Source organism: Phallusia mammillata, chromosome 2 (genome assembly GCF_965637545.1).
Source record: "Phallusia mammillata chromosome 2, kaPhaMamm4.hap1.1, whole genome shotgun sequence".
In the NCBI taxonomy this organism is placed as follows: domain Eukaryota; kingdom Metazoa; phylum Chordata; class Ascidiacea; order Phlebobranchia; family Ascidiidae; genus Phallusia; species Phallusia mammillata.
The window spans coordinates 8,775,301-8,801,565 of record NC_137253.1 but is presented as its reverse complement, the minus strand read 5'-3'; the positions used below and the strand labels follow the sequence as shown (position 1 = coordinate 8,801,565).

General features: G+C 35.4%; 3 protein-coding genes across 3 annotated transcripts; all 3 read left to right on the top strand.

The window, feature by feature from the left end:
* The first annotated feature begins 5,807 nt into the window (after positions 1-5,807).
* Positions 5,808-10,174, top strand: LOC145212921 (uncharacterized). The gene is made up of 7 exons (XM_080081166.1): positions 5,808-5,844; positions 6,259-6,404; positions 6,497-6,555; positions 6,906-7,011; positions 7,622-7,781; positions 8,203-8,332; positions 10,000-10,174. Exons 1-7 carry the CDS (start codon positions 5,808-5,810, stop codon positions 10,067-10,069), a joined length of 708 nt encoding a protein of 235 aa, XP_079937292.1. The 3' UTR covers positions 10,070-10,174.
* A 3,900-nt stretch (positions 10,175-14,074) lies between these two features.
* On the top strand, positions 14,075-16,038 carry LOC145212919 (uncharacterized). Its single transcript, XM_080081165.1, has 6 exons — positions 14,075-14,209; positions 14,258-14,279; positions 14,371-14,501; positions 14,762-14,917; positions 15,258-15,388; positions 15,702-16,038. Exons 1-6 carry the CDS (start codon positions 14,075-14,077, stop codon positions 15,784-15,786), a joined length of 660 nt encoding a protein of 219 aa, XP_079937291.1. The 3' UTR covers positions 15,787-16,038.
* A 1,827-nt stretch (positions 16,039-17,865) lies between these two features.
* On the top strand, positions 17,866-25,773 carry LOC145214042 (uncharacterized). The gene is made up of 11 exons (XM_080082469.1): positions 17,866-17,994; positions 19,034-19,206; positions 19,507-19,540; positions 20,403-20,486; positions 20,741-20,824; positions 21,800-21,883; positions 23,455-23,601; positions 23,809-23,895; positions 24,253-24,284; positions 24,491-24,575; positions 25,004-25,773. The coding sequence occupies exons 1-11, from the start codon at positions 17,940-17,942 to the stop codon at positions 25,138-25,140; spliced, it is 1,002 nt and encodes a 333-aa protein (XP_079938595.1). The 5' UTR covers positions 17,866-17,939; the 3' UTR covers positions 25,141-25,773.
* Positions 25,774-26,265: the final 492 nt, after the last annotated feature.

Sequence of the window (26,265 nt, the reverse complement as noted above, 5' to 3'; positions counted from 1 at the left end):
TTTGATTCTAGCCACATTTTGCCAGGTCGCAGAAAACTAGCATCAGGCGCATTAATCAGCTGAAAAATATGTAATAATTGGACTCGTTTGACATTACTTTTGAAATCCAAGCGTCTCTGTGGGCCGCAGGTTGCCCACCTCTGACTTACAATATTAATTTGATATTTGCGATTTTAAGATTTTCATTTTATGCTTGCTTGCAATAATTCCGTTTCGTCATGTCGTTTGCAGAAACGGATCAAGGCATTAGCGAGATGGAAAACAATGATAGACGTGAAAAGAAGCTGATGGAAGCATTAAAAAGTGTCCAAAGAAGTCTGAAACTGATGTGGTTGTGTCTTCTCTCCCTGCTTCTGATTTTCGCTGTCGGATTTATAGCTCTTCATTTTTCGGTAAGATTGTGTAAAAGTTAAATCAACATTTAGCACGATTGCGTAAACTAACATCATAATCCTAAGACTTGTGTTCCGCATATGACAAACTTTGCTATAATTGGAATAATAACAATCAAAAACAAGCAAAGAAGTTTAAGGTTAGGTCTTTATGTTTATCGAGCAATTGAGAAAGTTTTTTATTAGGGTTTCCAATTTATTTTACGACCATCGATATTTTAATGAAAAAACTCTACGCTTAAAAGTGTATCTACCTCTGCAAAAAAATAATTAAGACAAAACGCTTGAAGCTGTAAAGAAAGATGACAATTATGAACGACAATTGCGTATCGGGGTGCTCAGTAGAATTAACATAGCTTACCATACTAAAGTTAAGTTGAATTAAGCTTTTTTGTTCAAAATTTTGTTAAAATTAACCAGGCCAGAAATAGCAATGCAAGACATTTCAAAGCCTAAAAGAGTTACGAGTAGAAATAATGAATATCTGGTTATTTAAAAGTGAAAATTTCTTCAAATAATTTCCTTACATAACAGCGAAGTTTAGGCCAAGTTCATTTAAACGTCGTAAACGTCATTTATTAGTTAATTGGTTTGCAAATGACACTGAATTCGCATTAATTTGAAATATGTTTGATTTAACTTGTTAGATTTCTGCTAAAACGGATGTAGAGAACAAAAGAGGTAATGGAACACCTTTAATGACAAATCAACCAAATTATGAAACTTCTTATGACGATGAATTCAAAATTCCGAAAGGTACGAGATCCAAAAGCGTTTGACTCCGTTTTCAATGAATCAATCCAATTTTTTTATAAAAAGTAAAAGTAAAACAACTATCTTTTACAGGAAAAAATGTTTCAAAAATGCAACGATCAGTTTCGTTTTTATTTAACATTGTGCCATGTGTTACACTTTTCAGACGATGTACAGATGGACATGCGAAAAATGGAGAATGATTTTAAACGCGTATTAAGTCAAAATTCCAAGTTCCAAGGTAATTGTTGTGTTACCTTAATCTTCACTTCAGTCTGCTTATACTATTGGGTCTGATTTAACATTTTAAACCTTAGCTTTCCAAGAGAAGAATGGGTTCGATTTTGGTTTTAGGTTTGAATAAAACAAGCTTGATTTGGACATGATGTTACACTAGGCCACATTTATGTCGCTATTTCATCTCTAATTTGGCAATAAAGTCTAAATCGGCCTTTATTTTCAAAAAATGGGGTTTGGGATAGCTTCCAACTCTGAAAAGTCAGTAAGTATCAACATCAAATAAAGGTATTGTTCAGTCTAATTTTGTGATCAAGTACGTTTTTAGATTTGGTTCAACAGAACTTGACGGCGATTGCTAACGGTTTGGGGAGACTAGAAAACGCTTCAAGAAATACGGAAGGTAACAGAAATATTGAAAAATACTGTATTGATGTTTAACGTTGAGATCGTAAAAGCCACTGAGAGCATTGATGCAATGATACTAGTACAGTGTTGTAAACGGGCCTTAAACTGAAACCCGAACCCGAAAATACAAGATCGAAACCGTTTTTGAGCAGCCTGTTGTGGTCCGAAAGTTTGATTGACATGCTTATGCTTTAAATTTAAAGCCTCGGGAAAGACTAAGACAACAAATACAAAAGACAATAATAGACAATGGTATAGTTAAAATGACGTTATGGGACTTTGGACAAGAGGTCAGATCCAGCACTAAGCTAGTTAAACTTGTAACAAAAATACTGACACAGAATGTAAAGGCAGACACGAATCAAGCCCGTTTTTTGTTAAAACCAAGGCCGAACCCGGACCGAACCCGGACCGAATCCGGACCGAATCCGGACCGAATCCGGACCGAACCCGGACCGAACCCGGACCGAACCCGGACCGAACCCGGACCGAACCCGGACCGAACCCGGACCGAACCCGGACCGAACCCGGACCGAACCCGGACCGAACCCGGACCGAAAGCCCTGCCCGTTTATCAACTCTGTGCTAGCAGTTAGCTGTGAAAACTTAAAATCGAGAAACCAATAAATATCAAATCGTTTTCTCTTGCAACATGTAGCACATAGTAGGGCCTTTGTACTTTCCACATTGGCACCTTATAATACATCCCAAAAGCCCACCGGATAATCAAATACCGATTAAACGAGTTTCGAATAATCCAGGAAGCTATGTATTGCCATCGCTCGAGTTATGAATTACGATCAACGACAATGGAAGCCAATAACATTTGTTATTAGACAAAGTGATTTGTTTTACAGATCTGCTTAGTTTAACTAACTCCAGCGACATGCATTCAAAAGACAATGATAGACGATGGTTGTTAACATGGCGTTTTAGGGTTGTTGACATGAGATCAGGTCCAACACTTAGCTAGTTAAATTCATAAAAAAATACTGACACAAAATGTAGAGTCAGGCCCGAATAAAGCTCGTTTTGGGGTAAAACCTAATGTCGAACCCAGGGCTAACCCGGCCCCACTAACAACTGTGCTTGTAGTTATAGCTGTAAAAACTTCAAATCGAAAAACTAATAAAGCACATTCCATAACAAACTGATGTCTTGCGTTAATTTTTGCTAATTTTGCTATAATAGTGTTTTGTTTTTCTGAGTTAAGTGGGGTCAGCTTAGCCAATTTCAATCACGACCTGCATCAGTTAAAAAGGAACTGCGCGAAACGAAAGATAAACTTAAATGGCAATTTTATACCCTCTCTGTGCAGTATTACCAATTTGCTTAACATTCATCAATAACAAACCTTTTCTTATATATTAAGATATTATACACCACAACGTAACTGAAATTGTCGGCATGCTACACAAACGGGAAAATCAAGAAGGTAATAAAAACATGTAATGATGGTTGAACTAAATTGTTGTCCTTATTGCATGTTAACATACAATACTTTCATTGTTGTAATATAATAACAACAAACTGCCCGCTTCCGACTTACAACTTTTTGCATTTTTCAGACTTACTTCAAAACAATCTGTCCGTTATAACTGACAGCTTGGATAGGCTTGAAAGCGGTGTCATAAATACAGAAGGTAACTTGTATGTACAACACTTGTTTCACGCTTGTATGTTTTAACTGTTCGTTAAATATTATGTAGACACCTATGTTAGAAATTCTAGAAACCTATAGCATAAGCCCAATGCATTCTTGGTTATTCATATTAGTGTGTACTGTATTTTGTCTCAAGGCAAAAAAACAGGTGAATGAATTTCGTATTTAACCAAATCTCCAGATTGCCATGAACAGATTAACGATTCATTCAATTCTCCGTTGAAATATTAAGCGGTCCTAAAATTGTAAGACATGAAATCGTTTTTGCTATTGAATTAATGATTGCAACATGCAGCATAAACTACGAGGTTTTGCATTTTACCACATTGGCACCTCATAAAACGGTTGATAAGACGACCGGATAATCAAATACCGATTAAACGAGTTTCGAATAATCCAGGAAGCTCTGTATTGCCATCGCTCGAGTTATGAATTACGATCATCAACCACGAAAGCCAAGTACATTTGTTAATAGCCAAAGTCATTTGTTTCACAGAGTTGCTTCAGGAAAGTTTAACCAACTCCAGCTGCGACTTGCAATTAGTTTCAAACGATTTGCGTGACATGAAAGGTAAACTAACTTAAATGATAACTTGCTGCATATTATTTCGTAAATATATTTCTTGGAGCTGTTCCATTTTGTCTCTGTTTTAAGATATAATGCACCACAATTTTACCGAAATCGCAAGGATTTTAACAGATTAAACAAAAAATGCCCCTTCCATTAGTTTGTACTTTATAACGTTGTAACTTTCCACTGCTATTTTCGGATTTTTAGGGCAGTCGGTATTGGTCTGATCGTTGTAAACAATAATTTTCACTTCCATCAGTCAGAGCGGACTTGTAAACAGGCCTAAAATAAGAGCCCGAACGAACACGAATCGTTTTCGTTTTTTTCAAGTTGCCCGCTTAGGCCCGGAAGTTTGATCGGCAGACCGATGCAGTGCCGGCAAAAAAAATCTTTACATTCGGTCGGCAAAATAACTTTACATGTAAATTCTGCGTCAGTTCTTAGCTTGCTGTTTCCGTAAAAGCATTGTGTTACAAAAACGCTTTTAGTTATGTCATAAGCTTCTGTCTGGCTAAACTACAACGCAAAGCCATTACTCTGCGTGCCTAGTGTTGCTTTACAGCTTCGTGAATAGTAAGGTCGGTAAAAACACACAATATTTTTTTATTTTCCTAAAGTATCGGGGTCTTGCAAAATTTTATTCAAACACTAAAATAAGTCAAAAGAAGATGCAAGTGGAAGAAAATTCTCGTGCCTTGCCTGTGTTAAAGAATGGAGATGCTGTGATTGCTGTAGTCAGATGTATTAGGGGTCCCAAGAGGGGCAAATTATGAAGTAAAGTGTCAGCGGTGTTATTGCCACACAGGGTGGTTCCGAAGACTACGCCATGTACTGATAAGCTTTTGAAGCGTGAAGTAACCTCATATCCATCTATAACCGCCGTTAACTTTAAAAAACAAACACCATAAACTTTTACACAACGTTTCAACCAGGACAATTCGTCATCGACTTCAGAAGGATCTTAAGCTACCATGTCGCCAAGCAGCCAAGAAGCCCATGCTCACTGCAGCAATCACAGAATATCCATTTTCTAACAAAGTCAAGGCACGAGATTTTTTTTCTTCCATTTGCATCTTCTTTTGACCCATTTTAGTGTTTGAAATTTTTTTTTACAAGACCTCGAAATACCAGGAAAATAAAAAATATTGCGTGTTTTCACCGACCTAACTAATCACGAAGCTGTTGAGCAACACTAGGCTCGCAGACCAATGGCTTTGCGATGAAGTGTAGCCAGACAGTAGCTTATGACATATCGATAAGCATTTCTGTAACACAATGCTTTTGGCGGAAACAGTAAGCTACGAACTTACGCAGAATTTACATGTAATTTTTTTTTCGACCGAATGTAAAGATGTTTTTTGCCGGCACTGTACTTTGAAGCCCCCAAAAAGATCAAGACAATAAACACAATAAGTAAAAAAATATACAGTTAGTCTTGAACAAGGGCATTTTAGGGCTGTTTGACATTAGGTCAGATCCAGCAGCTGACTACCTAAATTTATTTTAAAAAATACCGACACAGAGTGCAAAGTCAGGCCCGAATCAAGCCCGTCTTTTTAAGAAACCGTTACGCGTAACAACCAATAGCTCAAGCCTGAGCCTGATAAAACCAAACCCGAAAAGCCCAGTCCGACTTGCAACAATCAGGATTATTAATAGTAAGTAGGAACACACCCAACCACTCTTTACACTATATAGATGTTTTTAACAATCCCTTAAAGAATTTCACAGAGAAATTATGAATGACTTGCAAATATTTTGTTAAGAAACGTTGCAACACAATATGTCAGCTGTGGCATCTGGATTTTCAATCTTACAAGGTAAAAACGAAGTTAATTCAATAAGAGTTAGTACAGATAGCATAAACACGCGCAAAAATGTTTTAATGTCCACACTGCTGTATATTTTAAAACATAGCTAATTTTGCCTAAAAATAAGTCGAACATAATTCTCAATCATACCACCAATTGTTCCAACAGAAAACTTGACCAGTAGACTCTCACTAATCGCCTCAAAAGGGCAATGTCCAATACAAAGTAAGTTCATCTTATCATTATAATCCAGTATCCATCATTTGTTAATTCTGATTTAAAAACAGCAATATTAAAGTATAAGCAATGTGTCAATTTTATATCAACACTATTGCAAGCTATACCGAATACATTATGAGTTGATTTCGTTGGAAAGCTAAATTTTGATGAATCAATATTTTAAGAGCAAATTCTCCTTTAAAGGCCGTTCATTCTTTGATGCCCTTTCCGATTTCTCTTCAATCATCTTTCCCCGCAGTTTGTCCAACTACTACGAGTTTAAATACGACGGAACTAACAATTACAGCATAAGTGATGGAGGCGGTGATATGTACGACGGGGGAAATAAGGTACAATGTTATGTAATTTGAACTAATAGGTTTACTGGTTAGTACGTTAACACGTAGTCGAACTACATGATTCATTATCATTGTAAATTTAGCTTAAAGTCTGGAGAAACAGCGATCCACAAGTGCAAGTCATTTACAATTCCACTTATAGGTAAGTACAGAATTTGCATAGCGTGATAAAAACATTTTTAAATAGCTTAAGAATGTTTTCGGCTTGGTTCGACTCACTGGTAACGGTTTTTATGGTACATGACATAAAAGTACATGACTTGGGCTGCTTAACACGACACGTGTCAATTGCAGCTGACAGTGAGCTCATACGACACGAGCCCTAAAATGACTTGACTTGCGTCATACTTGTCACTGGCATTTGACTTGCATGACAGGTGTCAGAAGCTGACATTAAAATCATGCTGTTTGTTGAGTTCAAGCTTATTTATTCGGTTATGACTTGAATTTAATAGTTTGTGTGGAAGATATTATATTATCCGTTTTGTCTAGACACCCACAAGGCTATTTTTCTATGGTATGCAAAGCGTTGCACCCATTCGTCTTTTCCGTGCTGGTGTCAAATCCTGATGGAAGATCCTGGCAGTATAACATCGAGGTAACAAGTTATTGATACAAAGCATATATGCTATACTTTAATCAGGATTGTAGGCCATTAGCATCAACGTATAAGTATTGGCCCCGACCCAATGCTTGGTCGCAAACAAAATATATTTTTTGAATGTTTTATAAACGCCCTATTTAAAAAAAATGGACTAAGCAATGAATGACCACATTGTTGGGTCGCAGAAATCCATAACACTAACGTTTGAAAACACTAAAGACGATTTCTAAGCAGTAAACAAAAACTATTTTATATTGCTGCTTATGAAAAGAAACTACTGGATTTTAACTTTTCTTTAAAATATCAAATTACAGTTTGACCCCAAAGGACCATCACCGAATGGGTTGAGTAAAACAGAATGACAAACAATAAATAATTGAGTCAATAAACGCAACAACAAAAATGTTAACATAATAACTCCCAAGAAAACGTCAAATTAACCATTTGGGGAGTACTTATACCTTTTGATTAAACATAAATGCATCGCATTTTATGGACGTGTTTTCTTAAATATCTTAAATAGGAAGGTCAACAATTTCAACACAGAAAAGCTAAATACTCGTTTGAGTTCTGATTTTTTTATTTACAAGAAACACGTTGACAGGAAACCGGCAATTTGGGAGCAGATGGTGGTGGAAGCTATAGGTGGGATACAGGATCTTTATTGGTTGGATCATACAACATAAAATATGTGTTGTATCAAGTTTACGGAGCCGGCGATCCTTCCATCATACAGATATTCTTCACAGTGTCAAGTCCAGTAAGTGGATGAATAAAAACATGGTGTTTCTTGCTTGCCTAAAACAATGCAACCTTCTCCAGTGACGCCAAAATGTTAACTGTTTTATTCGGATTTTGTTCTGATTCTGACAATACTAAAAAGTTCAAGTACCTTATAGGAGCATATTTTTACTATTGCTAAATATTTGCAACTATTGTAGGGTGAATAGCGAACAAATTCAGAATTTAGGCCTACTACTATTTTAGGTCTAATCTCTCAGCGTCATTAACTACCGAAAAATTAATTTTCAAGCATAAATTATAAATTTTTTAAATGAAAAAAGGCATGTAGAAAAAAAAAGAAACAAGTGTCACAAAAACAAAGTGCTACAATGAACTTTATAATACAATACATAGCCCATATAGTTTATCTAAGGATTGAAATAAAACAAAAATTTATTTTTTTTGGCTCTACAGGTTCCAGTTCTTTACATTATGTGGACTCGCAGAGAAACACGCAATCTACCGATAACAAAGTCTACATGTCAGGCACCGCTCACAACGTCTACTTCAACTATATTCTAACATCAACCACGTAAGAATTTTACTTAGTAACGATTCATATTTACGAACCTCCATGGTCGACTGTACGGCAAGTGCCCAAAGCCAAATTTTTGGATTTATATAGGCTGTGTAGGTATAATAATGAAATGACTGGACATATTTATCAAATATGTTTGATTTTTTTATGTGTAGCTTTGCTTTGTGTTGTATAAGCTGTGCGAAATTGCACAAACAAACGGGGACAACATTCCTTTATGTGTAAAATGCCTGTTGGGAGCATCAAAGTGTTTTCGCAAAGCCAATATCCAAAAGTGATATCTAGCGAGTCGAAAACAATGGTGCGCTAAGCCGTGCAATATGATCGGCTCTAGGAAATAGCCTCTTGATGAATCGTTTGCAGCACACAAGCCACTAACAAAATGATACTGAACCTTTTTTATCGCCGAAAATGCTTGTAAATTCTTAAATAATTAAAAAAAACATAAATTTCGTACGTACCTTTATTGTATAACTAAATGCGTAGTTTATAGCTGCTATTTAAACCATTGCTTTCAACTGCTGCTACAATGGAGTGGCCTTGTGCCTTGTACCATGGCGCGCCATGCCTTGTACGCATAAGTTTTAGGTTCGAATCCCGTTGGTCATTTATCTTTTCTTTGCAGACTTGTAGAAATGGCGGCGGTTAGGGCTATTCGGGTCAGGTGAAGGTTTAAAATCATAAATAACGTCAAAACCAACCGCAATCATAAGAATTTAATAGCTTCCGAAAAAACTACAAAAATATATTTACTGCCCATAGCGGAAAAGAGTGGTTATATTCCATTGCCTATCGGCTTGCATAACGTTTCAACACAGTGGTTTTAAACCTTTTTGGAGTGGTTTCCCACTAAAGTCAACCACCAACTTCGAATTTCCCCCCAGTTTTTTAAAATCATGTTTTGTGCCCTACGTTAAAAAAAAAATTCTTTAAATGCAATAACTTTGTGAAGCGATTTTAGATGGAACTCCAAAGGTATACTGCAATGTTATTTAGTTTAAATAGTGCTTCTGTAAGAGATTAAAGTTTTTGGAAAATTAAACAATTTCCTTTGCTTGCAATAGTCATTTATTGCATCACAAACAACAAAAGGAAAGGCTTTTATTTGCACACAATAGCAAAGTCATTGATACTTTTAGTCTTGCCTGTGATGTAACAAACCGCCTTTGGATTTGTATGTGTCTTGTAAGCCTTGCTGAAATTAATCTTACATATTGTTGCGCAAAAATGCTAGTAAAGTAACTTTTAACGTTTAATTAAAAGTAGGGTTCTACCCTCGGGCCCGAGTGTAGTTACCTGACTTACATAATTTCCCTCTAAAAACGTTTAATTTCCCACTAGTGGGAAATTTCCCACCGGTTAAGAACCACTGTTCTAACTTGTGTGCTGCCTAACTTGCCTTTACTAAGCAAAATACTGCTAACTCTAAGATATTCAACTCGTTGTGCATATCGGTTGTGCAGAGTTGTTTATTTACGCGTAATCGATCTTTAGTGTGTGCTTTCATTTTTGAAAGTGCTTAAGTGATGCTTTTGTCAAATCTTTTAGTGTACGTGTTCCCAAAAATTATTATTTTTTGGTAATGGTACAAAAACCATCACCTTTTGTCATAAGTTTGAGGCAATGTTGTTTGGATTTACAAAATTGTCGCTTTGTTTCAGATCATCATCCAACTATGTTTCAACAAACACGATTGAGGAAATTCTGCGAGAGATCTTTCAAAGATTTTGAGCATGAATGAAAGTAACTGGTGACCAAACAAACATCTCCATCTAAATTTTTATCTCGTCCCTGATATGTAAAACTTTTCAAGATATTTTAAAAGGACTGGTTATTTTTGTGTGTTTAGTTTGCGCTGTAAATAAACACGTATCATACTTTATGGCATTACTAAAACTTTATGGCATAACCAAAGCTAAAAATTAGCCTTAATCTATCGACTTCATTTAAAGAGGTTGCGCTGAAGAAAATCTAAATCAAGAATGGAATCTTCTTGAATGCTAGAAATTGTATCTACAATCTTTCTTGAATGCTAGGAATACAATAAACGAAAATAACAAAAACAGTAAAATAAACTAATGTCGGCAACTATAACAAGCACGAAGCAGATAAGAAAAACTAAACGAGAACAACAAAGGTGAAACAAAAGTGAAACCAAACAGCAATGAGTAACATCTAGTGACGCAGCAACAAACAAAAGCAGTGACAAACCGGTGCAAATGAGTAACACTATTCGCAACGGTGTTATACTTTGTATACTTTAAGTCATAAGCCTTACTGCTAAAGACAATGAAGAGACAGAACCGTGATCTGCCTGGAATGGAAATGGATCAACATAATTATGGTATGTAGGATCTGTTTTGTTTAAGTTATGCGAAGGTAAAGTTGAATCGTAAATTTCTAACTCTTGGCTTAATGTGGACCTGGCCTAAATGTTTTGTTACCCTGGGCCGATGCAATTTTAACTTGAATCAGATCAACTCCTGATTTGCAGCGAGGTATTTCAAGGGCACCGCTATAGAGTAGTTTGATCCGAGCTGTGAGACATTTTAATACAAGTGAGACAATTACGAGCCCGAGTTTTAATCTACAGCATTTGCTACATAATTTCAATTATTTATCCGATAGGTATATGCACCGGGTGTGTTGTTTATTTTGTTGCGCACAGTCTGACAACTCAAAGATTTTTTATATGTGCGTGTATGTGACAAAATGGTTGTTCAACGGAACATACGACCACTGTTCGGGCATAAAATATATTCGGATTTAAGTTTTCTACTTGTACGTTCGGGTTCGACTGAAAATTTGCATCATCGTGTAGTAAGTTCCTAATGTTACGCACACTATTTTTTTATTCAAAGTTGTTTTTCAGCAATTTCATGAATCACACGTTTCTATCATTTTTTTTGCTTTTTTAAAACGTATCACCAATGCCGGTTATATCACACCGGAAGTTACGTTACATTGTGTAATATCTTTCCATATACTTTATGGACAACCAGAAGACTAACATAGATCGCATGATGACGTAACGCACTTGCCTAATGTTGACGTCAATAAAATAAACACAATTTTGGTTTACCCACTTTCAAACATAACAATTCGCCAAATTTTTTTTAGGCCAGTTGAAAATTAGATATGTAGTTCGTAATATTTCTGTTGTCTTGTGCTTTTCTGCAGAATATGTTCAACCCAACTCAACAGTGCGAAACAACGAAAAAATTGAAAGGATGATGATTGAAACACAAAAAAGTGTCCAAAGCAATCGAAAACTGGTCTGGTTGAGTCTAATCTTTCTACTGCTGATTTTCACAGTCGGATTTGTCGCTCTTCATTTCTCGGTACGACTGTGCAAAAATTAATTTGTTGAGCACATAAATCATGTTTAACTCTTTTTAAAAATATCATAAAAAATACTATAGTTTGACGAAGGTTGAAAATAAAAATTTATTGCCCTTGCTTTGATGTGTAAAAGCTCTTTGCCTTTATGTGTTTGGGACTTCAAGAAAAAGAGGTAAACAAGCCTTTCAGTATCGTTTTCTAACAATGTAAATATTGTAGTAGTACAACAATAGAATAAATTCGCTACTATATTAGGTATGTATACAAAAGGCGTGATACGGCCCTGCGGTGGTATGTGCAAAGTACTTAAGTACACATAAATGTAGTTGGGTCAAAACATTTCAAACGGCGTATATTGTTTTGGTAGTATTAAAAATGTCGGCAAATCTAAAATACATCTGTTTTTCACTAGATATCTGCAAAAGAAATGGAAACAAGGCAAGGTATGATTGAATCATTTCATTTATAATCTGTTATCTGTTTCACATTTCAAAATTTAGTAAAATTCGTTTGTTTTGCGGAACATATAATGCTAAATAATACCCAATTATTTCCATGTCTTTTAAATGTTATATCAACTAAAATCTTGCTGCATGTATTTTGCACCATAAATGTGAAATGTCTAGCATGTTAAACACAAGGAAAAAATGTAAGCTTTCACTAGCAAGGCAATTAAAAAAGGCGTTGTGTAAAGATTTTATAAACTATTTTACTTACTCTACCTCCTTTCTCAACATCAGTGGCTTTCAACCGGTAGGTCATGGACCACTTGTGGTCTATGATGACTTTTTGGGTGGTCCGAAGGACGTCCACTAAATCTGTTGACAAACTAGATATAATTGCATATTATATCGAAAGAGAATCAAAATGTTAGCTGTTAATACTTCAATCTTGCTCCAAAGGAAATGATTCACGATTATATTTTTGCTGGGAGGGTGGTTCATGGCCCAAAACGTCACGGACCCCTTTTATGAATTTTTGGGGAAACCCAACGCAATTTACCTTAAGTCTTTCTATGTTTCACGCTTTTTGCCTTATACCCTGTCATTTTTGCCTTATACCCTGTCAAACTTTTAAATCCCTTTTCACAGTCCTTTAAACTCAAAGACGTTTCTGTATTGTTATGGTCAACACATCGAATTGATAATAATTTTGGTATATATAACTTGACAAATCACTTGTCCTATAAAGTCTATTGTCCATGTGTGTGATGATGTCACAATAGGGAAGACAATCATAAAGAGTAATTGTTCTTGGCATAATTAAGGTGTAATTAACAGCATGCACTCGTATGCAGGATTGTAAAAATGATTGAGAAACTTACACATATTCTTCTGTTGGTTAATGGTACTTAACATATTGCCCTCCGTGGATCCCCTGAAACCATCTCACGGACCCCTTAGGAGTCCGCGAACCCCAGGTTAGGACCATGGAACTACATGAACACTTTTAAACTATGGGTTGCGCGAAATGAGTGATCCCAAGCTATACCGATTTGAAAGGTTGCGTAGAATAAATGATCCTGATATAGAGACGGGAAAAATGCATCCACAGAAAACTAAAACTGCAATGCTTCCTCTAAACAGATTGATAGTTCAGTTTGGAAAACGTATTTTTTCAGCTTTACAAATCACCTTGTTAACACAAATCAACAGCTCAACTGAAGCAATTCAATCCGCTGAAAAAAGTTTGACCATGTGGAAAGGTAAGATGCACGTCAAGTTAGTGACTTGAACATTTGCTTCATGTTAAAATTTTTAAATAGGCAATATTTCCGGCGACATGCAATGTATTTGTATTCCAGTGACAGTTTAAAAACATGAGGAAATCAGATAGTTTAAGTCAAAGTGAGAATGTGGTTAAAAAGCATTGTTTTTTTTAACAAAGATAATCCTTATGGATCTTTGATGGTTGTTGGATATGAAACAGTCGGATAATCGATTGAATAACTACTTTCGTGATTCGCCAAAACTAACTGCAAACAATAAGTTCATTTACAAAAATCAAAAAGCCGAGCTGAAACAAATCTAATATATCATGAGCATCACGTGACACCTAATACTAAATAAACTACTTTATACAAAACCTCTCACAGAATAATTGATCTTGAAATAGCAACAGAGAAAGGTTTAGGAATTTGTTTGCTGCCAAAATAACTTTAAGAAAAGGTTTTTCAATCCGTTGTTGAATCTCAACCTTAAGCGTCTGTATATTTTTTTATTTTACTTTTTTTCCCGAAATAGCAACTTGAGGTTTCATAAAGTGATTGTTCTTAAAATGAACAATACAAAGTTGCATCGCAAGAATTTGGTTAAAATACATAAATAAGAGGATAATTGGGTTTCGAGTCGTAGAAATGTCGGTTTATTATTTCAGCATGCAATCCGTTTTTTGATGTCCTTTCAAATTCTGCGTATCTTTTCCAGCAGTTTGCCCAACTACTACCGATATAATTACGACGGTCGTAATTACTATATAGATGATGGTGGACATCATATGTACGACGAAGGAAATAAGGTGCAATGTTATGTAATTTAAAGTTTATAGTGGGGACAGACCCTAAACATGCAGCAATAGCCATATACAATTCGACCTGCAGGTAGGTGTAACTTTGTAACTAAAAATGACAAAGACAAGTATAATGAAAGATATTTGGCCTGTATGGCATATACCACTGGCATATGATTGAGCCTACCTGACACATATTTTATTTTGCGATCCACTGGGCAATTTTTTGATGATGTGCAAAGCTGGGCACCCACTCGTCTTGTCCATGTTGGTATTAAATCGCGATGGAGAATCTCGACAGTATAACATCCGGGTAACATAATAACATATACTTACAGTTGTTCATTTGGTTTTGTTGCGCAAAACTATAATAAATGTTTTATTTGCTTGACTGGCCAATGCAAAGTGGAATACAGATATAAAGTTGAGTAGAAACAAAAATTCTTAAAACATAATTTTATCGGAATGTCAAAATTGTTTTAATTATATTTCTGTCATAATTTGCAACCAGGCGTTCCGAATCGTTATTTTGTGGAAGTCAAAATTATTCGATTTCAAACATTACTTTTGTAGGAATATAGCAAGTTAGGAGCAAACGGCAGAGGAAACTACAGTTGGGATAATGGATCTTTATTGGTTGGATCATTCAACATACAATACGTGGTGTATCAAATATACGGAGCCGGCAACCCTTCCATCATACAGATATTCGTTACAGTTTCAAGTACAGTAAGTCGATGAATAAAATATTGTCATATTGTTAACTCAATCTTCATATGTATAAACTTGTAAGGTGTGTTTCTAACAAGTAAGAAAACTTACCTTCGAAACCGGCTATACGCAAACAATCCCCTAAATTTCCTTGAAAAGAGCCAAATTCATTCTGTAACAATGCAATTCACGGTTAGATAACAGGAAAAATGCACTTAATTGCCAGTGTGTTCATTGTCAAATATCTTTGTCATTAATTTTGCTGGGATTTTGTAATTTATAAAAAATGTTGACTTATTTCAATTTAACACATTTTATGTGTAATAATATACTCAAGTAATATGCGAGTTTAGTTTAGATACTTGGCTCGAACGGAAATAGTTCTCTACGTTACGTTGACTATCAGGATAACACACGTGATACTCGTAACAGAGTCTACATGTCAGGAATCGCTCACAACGTCTACTTCAACTACATTCTAACATCCACGTAAGAAACGGTGACGTGACACACTTTCTAAAAAGCGACAGCGTTTTAGTTTGGGTTCCGAATACGATTTGTTAATTCTAACTGATTGAGAGATTCGCCATATGACCATCCTTTAATTTTTTTTCATCTTTATTTTTACATAAAATTCACAAGCACCAGAAATGGACTGTTTCAAAAGTACCCGGGTTTAGGACAAAAATTGTGTCCAAGCCAGATGCAATAAAACTTCTAGCAATTTTTCTGAATGTTTTTTTCTGATCTTCACGTTTAGTGTTTGCTTTTAACCGCTATATTACAAATGGCCTTTTTTCAGATATTCGTCGTCAAATTCGAGTTATGTGCAAGCCAGTACAATTGAGCAAATTCTGAGGGAAATTTCTCAAGACTTTTCAGTATGAATGGCGCTATCATAACTTGTTGGCTGCGTTGGACCGTCTTTATTTGCGTGTCTGTTTGTCTTAAGTGTCAACTCGTATTCGGTTAATTTGGCAACTATGCAGATTTTGAGCGCAATTTGTTTGTTTTTGCGACGCCAAATTTATTTGCTTAGAAACACGTTATGGCTGTTATAGATAAACCTGGCTAAAAATTGTCTTTACTATAATAAACGAAATCAGCGGTTCTTAAACGTTTTTTTATCGCTGCATCTGAGAACAATCTAACAAATTTATACCATATTTGAAAAAAAAATGAATAAAAACAATGTTATTTTCACAGAAAAATGTACGAATTACTCCTTTGGGTAAAGTGAAATAAAACTATCGACAAAAGTTTCAATTGTAACAGTTAATGTAGCGTAATGTTTTTCCACCATATCGCTTTATTCCTTACTATTTTATGTGTTATTGGCACTTCAGGCTTTGAGCGTTGTCTCATTCGCACTATGCGAACTATTCGGCGATAAATAGTAAAGCTACTATCGACATGCATACAACCAAAAATCTTGTTCATGTGCCTAATGGCCTTACAAGCCTTTGACCCAAAAATGACCTCACAAGAAAGCAGACAAACGTTTACTAATACTGGTTTGATTATTTTAAGATTGTTTGCGCGAGTCGTCGAGTAATCGTATAAAATTCAAAGGACATTGCCGGCCATTTTTACTCTGCTTACATATGTACCATATTCAGTTTTCTAGCCAATGATTAGTTAAATTGCGATATTTTTCGCAATGATAAGAATTTCTGTTTTTTATCTAACAATCAGTGTTTGTCGTGTGCCACAATTGACTACACCTATTTGATTTGTTTTTTTAATTCTGTGTCTGTCTTCGAAGAGTGCTGTAAATAAAGAAAAAATGTAATTTGATATGATCTGCCGTTTGTTTGGGGGTTATTATGGATGAAATGTAACACTACTAAACTGCCATGTGGTGTTGCCTTAAATCAGGAGATTCTTAACCTGGGGTCTTTGTCCTATTCGCAGTGGGCGCGAAAGTGCTGAATCTACGGGGTTGTGGAATAATAACAGTTTGTTTACATAACAAAAAATTTAAAAGGGAAGAGAAAACTTGATGATTTCAACAGTACCGAGAATTAATATTATTACAGGTAATATGATAATTAAAGATTGTAAAACAAGCCAATCGATATGCGGAAACTTCAAAGACCACAATTCAATGATGTTTCCGACATATACATTCAAAACAAACAACAATATGTTCAAACTGCGGCAAAACTTAACTTTTAAAATATACGTATTTGCGTGGCTACGTGTATTCTCTGCAAACAAAACTACGTGAGCCAAACTAAGAACATTTTTTCAACACCTTGGAATGCACACAGGTTTCTCTGGAACGCATGCGACGTTTAATAATAAATCCCAAAATGTTTTTGGGTACAAATGCTTCAACCCAAGAGTAATCAAATAAGGAATAATATTCGTAACATATACAACCAGAGTTGCAAGTCGGCCTGGAATTTTCGGTTTGTGTTCGGGTTGAGCCGAGCCGTTTAGAGAGTGGAATTAAATTTAAACTAAACGATTTCGAACTATGGTTGGTATCCAGTCAGGTTGAGACCTAAAAGCTAACTACCCGTGTTAGAAAAAGAGGGTGGGGTTTAAAGGACAGGAAACCACCAAAAGAAACCCTGTTGGATAGTTTCCGGCGCCAGAAGGAAAGGTGCACAAACAGAATGACGTTACAACATGATATCAGTACAACATCAAAAAGAAAAACGGTACAAACAAGCAATTTATTATTGTTACCCTATTGTTATTGCCTCTACGTGTCCGTGTTTAGTAACAAAGAGAATTTCTGCTAAAACCTCTTGAGTTTTTTTTTAAACACTCACACAAGATTGCGATAAAGAGTCATAGTCATTAAAAAGTAAGTCAGCGTCATTCCAAACGCTACTGGGAAATCCCTTCTGTGTAAAAATAATGGATTTTTACGCGGAAGAAAAAAAGACTCGTTAAGACACAGCCTGTATAAAAAGCTGAACACGCTGTAACTATTTCAGTCCTAATTGAAGCACAAAAAAGCTAAGCTAATTATCCAGAATTATACGTTGTCTTAGTGTTAATCTTTTACAAGTAGCTGCTAAAGACAATGAGTGCACAGAACGGTGATCAGCCTGGAATGGAAATGGAGGAACAATGTTATGGTACGTATAGGATTTGTTTTGTTTAAGTTATGTGAAGTTCAAGTTGAACCCTAAACTTCAGATATAACTCTTTGTATTTGCGGATCTGACTGTTTTTGGTTGCCTTGACATAACGTTTTTTAAGCTCAGTTATATCGAGGCCTGATTATAAGCGATTAGATAAACGAGTTACTTTTGTAACCAAGAACCACAAGTCGGACTGGGCATTATGTCGGTTGTGGGCTGGTTTCTAGGTTTCTATAAATCTGTATATCTTTCGTGTAGGCTTATTGGCAAATTGGTTAATTTGATTGTAAACTACATATTCGGTTTCAATTCGGGCTTTAAAAGCATCTTCGCATTGGGACTGAGTTTAAAATGTGGGAACGCATAAAAATCTGAATCACAATAAAGGTCCTGTTCGGCGTCTAACAAGGTTTTTGTTTAAAGCTGTTTTAAGTTGCAATTATATTTACTACTTAATAGATCAAGTCATATTACTTTGAGGGCCAAAAAACAAAAATACAAGTAAGTCGAGGGCCGCCCTATTGGGACTTTTGTGAACAAAAATATTTCATAATAGAAATGTAAATTGTGTATTCATGTCAGTAGCTACATAAAAAGCTGTAATGTAATAAATAATATACAGATTAGCTCAGTGAAAATACCAGCGGTGCTCTCACTATGTTGGATTTCACAATTGCCGGTTCTTAAGACTATAAAAAAGGCGCATCTAAGCCAAGACTAAACCGTCACTAATAATGAATCCAATCGCTGGCGGGGCACTGCATTCAGCTCGGGTAAAACACATAACTTGTAAGGTTACTTCCAGGGCCGTACAAACACACTTGGCCCGTGTTTGAGATCCCAATTATAGATTTTACCACAACCATCTTGATACAAAGGTGTACATATTTTACTCTTATTATTGACATTGCTGCAAAGAACATAATTAGTTCGGGTTTTACAAGCTTTCAAACATAACAGGTCGCATAAATTTCTTAGGACATTCTTAAGTTACATGTGAAGTGTGCTATATCTGCCGTCTTGTGTTTTGCAGAAAATTTTGCACCACCGGAGCAAAGCAACACCAGAGTGAGAAACAACAAAAAACTTGAAACCATGATAAGGGAGACCAATAAAAGTGTCCAAAGCAATCGAAAACTGATGTGGTTGAGTTTAATTTTTCCACTTCTAATTTTCACTGTCGGATTTGTCGCTCTTCATTTCTCGGTACGATTGTGCAAAAGTTGATTTCTTCAGCACTAACCATAAACGTTGAATCAAAAAGTTAAAGATTTATTTGTCAGAGTTTTCGTACCATTTTTGCCATACTCATCTTTATGTGGCAAAATCAGATTATCTCTTCACTTGTTTGTTACATTAAGACAAAAAATACCACAGAACTGTGATGCAAATGTGTTATATTAAAAAATGTAAGCAAAATCCCGAAAAAGGGCTTTTTTAACGATATATATTGTTTATGGATAGGACGAATTGTCGGCACATAAAATAGTATTTATTTTTCACCAGATTTCTGCAAAAGTGGAAATGGAAACAAGAAGTGGTAAGATTGGACCATTTTATTCATATACTGTGTTAACATTCGACATTTAAAAAAATGTAAAAGACGTTTGCTTCGATCTGAAGGGCACGAATAACTCAAGGGTCAACTTAAAATGATAAACAATGACAGATGTTTAAACGTTTTGCCTACTCAAACTTTAAATATACCGATATCACCAGCATTTTAAACGATAGGAAAAAATAAGGACAAAATGAAAAAAGGTGTTTTGTGGAGATTTAAAAATAACTCCTCTATTATAGTGCACACTTTCACACAATGGGTTTCGTGAAATGAATGATCCCACGGTCCCGATATGAAAAATGTCTATTGAACCACACCAACATAAGGCTATTTATATAATGCACACTTTTACACAATGTGTTTCGTAAAATGAAGAATCCCACGCTACACCGATATGAAACGGTTGCGTAGAATGAATGAGCCTGAAATAGCGACAGGAAATCTTGCTATCGCGCCACACGAAACTAGAACTACAATGCTTCCTCGTTGAGTTTCGAAACGTGATCAATTGTTATGAAGCGCATGGTTGGCTATTAGTCTATATTTTTGCAAAACTTGACTTCATTGAAAGGCTTCGCAAGTGTGGTAAACAGTGTTCTCTATGGTGTCCACAAAATTAGGCTATTAACATTTTTACTGTAGAACATAATGAGTTAAACCACAAAAGCGTGAGTAAATGTTTGATCTTCCATCTACCATCTACCAAAGCAAACATGTAGTTTGCAAAAGCTGGTCTTGCTTTAAAATTCAACAGTGTTAAAAACCTAAAACACGCGAATCAGAGTCACTACAAAACGGGTACGAAATGACAATCGTTATAATTTATTCACGTTTTTTCCAGCTTTGCAAGCCACCTTATTGAAACAAATCAACAGTTCGACTGAAGCAATTCAATATGCTGAGAAAAGTTTAACCATGTGGAAAGGTAAGAATAAGGAAGCACCTAGCCGAAAATATCCAATAAAGTTTTGAAACTTAAATCGATCATATTCTGTTTGTTATGTGGTCGATCTTTTTAATATGACACAGTACCAATAGCTTATACAGAACGTAGACATTGACAAATACAAATTTACTTTCAGCGTGCATCATACAGTTTGTTGAATAAAGTTTATTGTTTTCATGAGAGTTGAATTGCAAAATCGTTTTTTTTAATCATTTAAGCATGTTTCCATTTAGCAATGAGTGCAAATCATTCGACTCGTCTCACCGCGACAAACAACAACATTGAATCTTTACAAACTACATTAACTGCTTTGACAGGTAAAACTTTGCTAAGATTGCCTCACGATCATGCTGTTTTTCGGCTCAGTGCTACATGCAATCCCATGAATGATATGTTCATCTTGTGACAACTGTAATTGCGCACTCGAAACTGCATTTTAACTAACCATTCAACTGCGGGAAACGCGTGACAAGCGATTTGGAAACACTTAAACAGCACCATAAAACTTAAAATATAAATTAGTGACCCAACCATTTGCTTGATTTCTAGATTTTAAAACAAAAAACATGTAATGCAATGTGTTTGCACTTTATACAAAGCTATATGCAATGGTGCCGTTGAAAATCTTGAACCAATAATGTATTTTAAGTCATTCTCGATGAGAATGTGATTTGGAAACGGTGTTTAAACATGGATAATCCCTTGTGTAGTGGAGCAGTCAGATCATGCAATCGAATGAATACCTGCCTTCGTGATTTGCCAGAAGTGGCTTCAAGCAATATAAGTTTCATTTACAAAATTCAAAGCCGAGCTAAAGCAAAGCTAAAACATATTGAGCATCACGTGACTAGCGACCTCAAACAAACTACTTTGCACAAAACCTTCCGCAAAATGATTGATTCTCAACAATAACGACAAGATATAGTTTTTGTAAAAAGATAGATATTGAAATAGGGTCATACTTAGGTTTAATCAATTGATTAGTGCGAAAATAGCGTCACGACATGGTTTCATTGCGTTTCTTGTCAAAACAACCATATGAAAAATTGTACAATCTATTTAAGATACTTCCTTGAAGCAGGTTGCTGGTTGAGTTTCGACTCTTGAATAAAGTGATTATAAGCGGATGGTCAGTTTAATATCATAATGTTGCATCATAATCTTGAACAAGTGTTGTGCTTAAACAAGCAATGAAGCTTGGTATGACATTATTGCACTAAATAAAATATCGGTTTCTAATCATAATCAAACTATTGTCGTGTACCCACATTTAAACATGTTTTTCGATGCAGCAATGAATGAAAAATATTCGAGTCGTCTCACCGCAACAAACTACAATATTGAATCTATTCAAACAACATTGACAGCTTTGAAAGGTACAACTTTGTTACGATTGCCTCGTTATCATGGTGATGTTTTAGGCCAGGGTTTTCAAACTCGGTTTTCGGGGCCGCATGCGGCTCCCAACTACTTATTTTGCGGCTCGCACCAGACCTCAGAAAACTACCAAACATTGCTATTTTAGCTTTCAAAGTCATCTTCTTCTTTAGTAATTTTCTCAATGTTTCGTTTTTTACGGCTCGCTACACACTTAAAAAATACCATTTGGCCCCGACAATAAAAACGTTTGAGAACCACCGTTTTAGGCCCTGGAGTACTGCTTGCAATCCTACCAATGTATACGTTTGTCTTACGAGACTTTTATTCCAATGTTAGTTTGTTTTTGAAAAAAAAAAAAAACTAAACTGTAGCTCTGTGCCTACTTTCCATCTGTTTTTTGGAGGACAAAATTTCTGTCCGTAACTCACTAGCAATCCGAATCATACCTATTGAAAATATTACTGTCTGATCGTTTTCAACAATACTTTTATATACTGTATACAAACTGAAGTGAATACTAATGACGTAATGTCATTACTATTATATGACTCTTTGCAACAATAAACTCCTTCGCACAAAAGGTTTCGTAAAATTATTAAATTGCGCCACCGAAAATGAAGTGGTAATACTTAAAGCAGACTTGAAGCAAATTAATCGTTAAGTTTTGACACTATGTTGGAAACGACATGGGCTTTATAGAACTTCTAAAAAACACTTTGTTATAAGGAACGAAGCACATTTCCACATGTTCCAAATTCGAACAACGTTTTTTTTAAGCCAATCACGATGGAGAAAGTTTTATGGTTATGGCGCCTTTTAACCAATCACGACACACTCAGCGTATCAAACTTTTTAAACCACCATTTTCGGTGGTCACAGTTTAGTGATGGTTGTAATGGTTACATGCATAAACGGTTACATAAATATAATATTAAACACAATAACTAAAAAGGTTCTCAAAAGTAATATGAGTGAAAAACATTCTCTGCAGAAATGTGGAGAAATTTAGTCACTAAAAACGGGATTATAAGTGACTAAATGTTTTTCTTACTTGAGATGTACAAAATCGTCAGCAGAATGGGTTTAAGTGTAAAAACGTTCCATTTATGAAGCGTATATTGCACAAAAGCCATTTTAGACTCAATAAAATTTTTGACTGTATAATTTACCATTTATGAAGCATATAAATTATTTGTGCACAATTTACTACTACATACAACCTAATGGACATTATCGTCAGTTCAAACATTCTAAATGTATCAGTCTTCACCCTGTTTTGACGCTTAAAATGTTTTCTTCATCCTCAATACACAAAGCTGGCATAAACTTTGCATCGTCCGCTTAGCAACTTAGACGTGACGTAACAAAAACACGCAGAATTCTTGTGATTTTCCTGAGAAAGCTCTGTATTTTAAGTTCGAAACCATTTTTGAAAATATTCTCCCGGTTGTTAGTTTGTTACACTTTATGCTCATGGGAGAAACAACGCCCAGATACTTTTGCTTACAACGTGTTTTGAGTGTTGTGACGTTATAGACAAAATGGATGTTTTGTATTTGTTTTCCAGTCTTGGGACCTTATAGATGTGACTTTGAAAATGGTTTGTGCAACTTCACTGATGATTTGAGTGCTAATTTTAATTGGACAAGAAATAATGGGTCCACACCTTCAGATGATACAGGTCCAAGTGCAGATCATACACTGGGACGTAGTGGTAAGTACTCAAGTAGTGTACAAGAAAAATGAGAGTATTAATCAACAATACCATTTTTTAAATAAGCTCTTACTTTGGACAAAAATGAAAGTTATCACATCTAGAAAACAAGATTACCAAAAAGCATGGTATATATATATATATATATATATATCTATATATATATATATATATATATATACTAGATTCATTTATACTTTTAAATAGGTCACTACATGTACATTGAGACGAGTGACCCTCGACAGTATCTTGACAAAGCTAGATTTGTTTCACCAATGTCACCACCAACCATGGGTAAAATATAATAGAATCTTTTTCTCATAATTATTTCTACTGTTGGACATAATACAGTTATTAGTTACATAATTATTGAATTTTACAAAAAATGAAACGAACATTTTCTAAACTAACGGATAATTATATCCAAAGCACAAATATTAGACAATGACTTAATTGTAGGTTCAAAGATTTTTAAACGTAATATTTTACAATTACAGTAAATTTGGTATCATTTCCATCTTTTAGTAATTGTTAAGCTTGCCTAGGTTCATTTATAACATTCCTTATACGTTTAAACTTGTTATTTTCTGTGCTCATGTGTTTTACAGGATACTTTTTGCAACTTACATAAAAAATTGATAATTTTTACAGGTCAATGTCTTCAGTTTTACTACCATATGTATGTAAGTATTAGAACACTGGTTTTGAAATTGTGGGTCAACCCCTCTTGGGGGTCGTTTGCCATTTTCCTGCGGCTCGCGAAGGATTTTGATAAACAGTTAAAAGTTATATATTTATCAGCATTTAAAAGTAAAACATATAGTAAGATTTCTTTACCACTTAATGGGTGCATCATCAATCTTATAACGACACAGATTTGTTTGCATAGGGCATCGACATTGGGACATTGAAAGCCTATTTAAAGAGACCAACTCTTCCAAACGAAGTAATATGGAGCCTGAGCGGCAATCAAAGTAAGCAAATAGGTTGTACCGTTTGACAAAACAAACAATTTGCGGCAATTTTTTTTGTGTGTTGCTAAATGTTTTTTTATGTCTGTTTAAATCTAATGTAAGCGGTGGTGGTTGTGACACAAAGCAATGCTCTGACGTCATTTATTACTAACTTACAAACACCTAACAACCGCTTTTTGGTTCATAACCAAGTAGGTAACGCAAAAACAACAACGCCTTACAAGCAAAGCCGTATGTTGCAACATACAAATTTTTGACAATTAGCGGAAGGGCCTGTCTGGTTACAGTTAATTACATCACACCTAGCAATGTCTTAGCAATGTCTCATCACACCTAGCAATGTCATTTTTTCGAACCTGGTTTATGAGATAGGACGGGGCCATATAAATTCCATATGTGATACAGTTTAAACTAAACATTGTTATCAGGTGACGTTTGGTCGTTGGGAAGCGCCACTATTACTTCGACAGAGCCCTTCCAGGTTGTGTTTGAGGGAACAAGGGGCTCAAGTTTCCACGGTGACATTGCGATTGATGACGTAACAATCAAGCCTTTTAACTGTTAAGTCGAATTGTATGTTGACGACATACACAAGGATTTTGAATTTGATGCCGGCGGATACATTAGGATAGTGTTGTTACTTTTTCATCTTAGAAAATTGAAACACTCTCAAGTCGAACGACTATAGAAATGAGGCATTTTTTTGTTTTACTAAACACCAACCAATGTAGCATTCTTCGTGTAATAAATCCACATAAACGCTGCTCTGTCCAAACCCAATCCCGTTTTATACAGCATTTATCGCAGCGGTTCCCAACCTTTTTTGTCCTGTGCACCTCTTTTTGTCGATATTCAAATCTAATTCCCCCTACAAATTTAGTTTGCTAAAATATCGTATACATTAACATTTTGTAATTCTTAAAACAGAATTTAAACTCTGATTATTGATTATATGAGAAATTTCTTTTTATCAACTCATGTATAGCACAGACAACCAGTAAGAGATTAGTATTGTGACACCAATTCCCCCCCCCCACCAAATTACAAAATTCCCCCCTCGTGGGAATTCCCCCCCTGGTTGGGAACCACCGATTTATCCCTTATTACTTGTTCTGATGTTTTTAACGTTGTTCTAAACTTGCTGGGCGAATTTTACCAAATGTGTTAATATGTTTATTGTAACCCATTTCAAATGTATGCATGACTTGTGTGTTTATTCCTTGAAAACAAATAAACAGTAAGCTTATAACTAGTATTGGTTTCTATTTGAGATACTAAAAAGAAATAAAAGAGTGGTTCAAAAACTATCAATTGAATAAGTCTAGGAAGTCTACGTACCCCCAAATACTATTATCCCTTTTTCAGAAATTCGAAGCAAAATTTTTTCATTACCTTTTGGTCACGCAAGTTAGCGATATCAGTTGAAGGAGGCTAGAACTAACCACCTGTATTAAGAAAAGAGGATGGGACTGGACAAGTAAAGAAACCTCCATGAGAAATAATCTTGGACAGTTGTAAATGCCGAAAGAAATATACATGTTTCGCTGCTTTTGATAGCAATTTGTGGAAAGTGTACTTGGAAAGTCGGAAAGGTCCCACAAAACATCTTTGTCGAAATGAGCAAGCAACACGCATGTTTTAATTTCATTTGCCAACTTAACCCTTGCGCAGTAACTATTAAAATCATAAT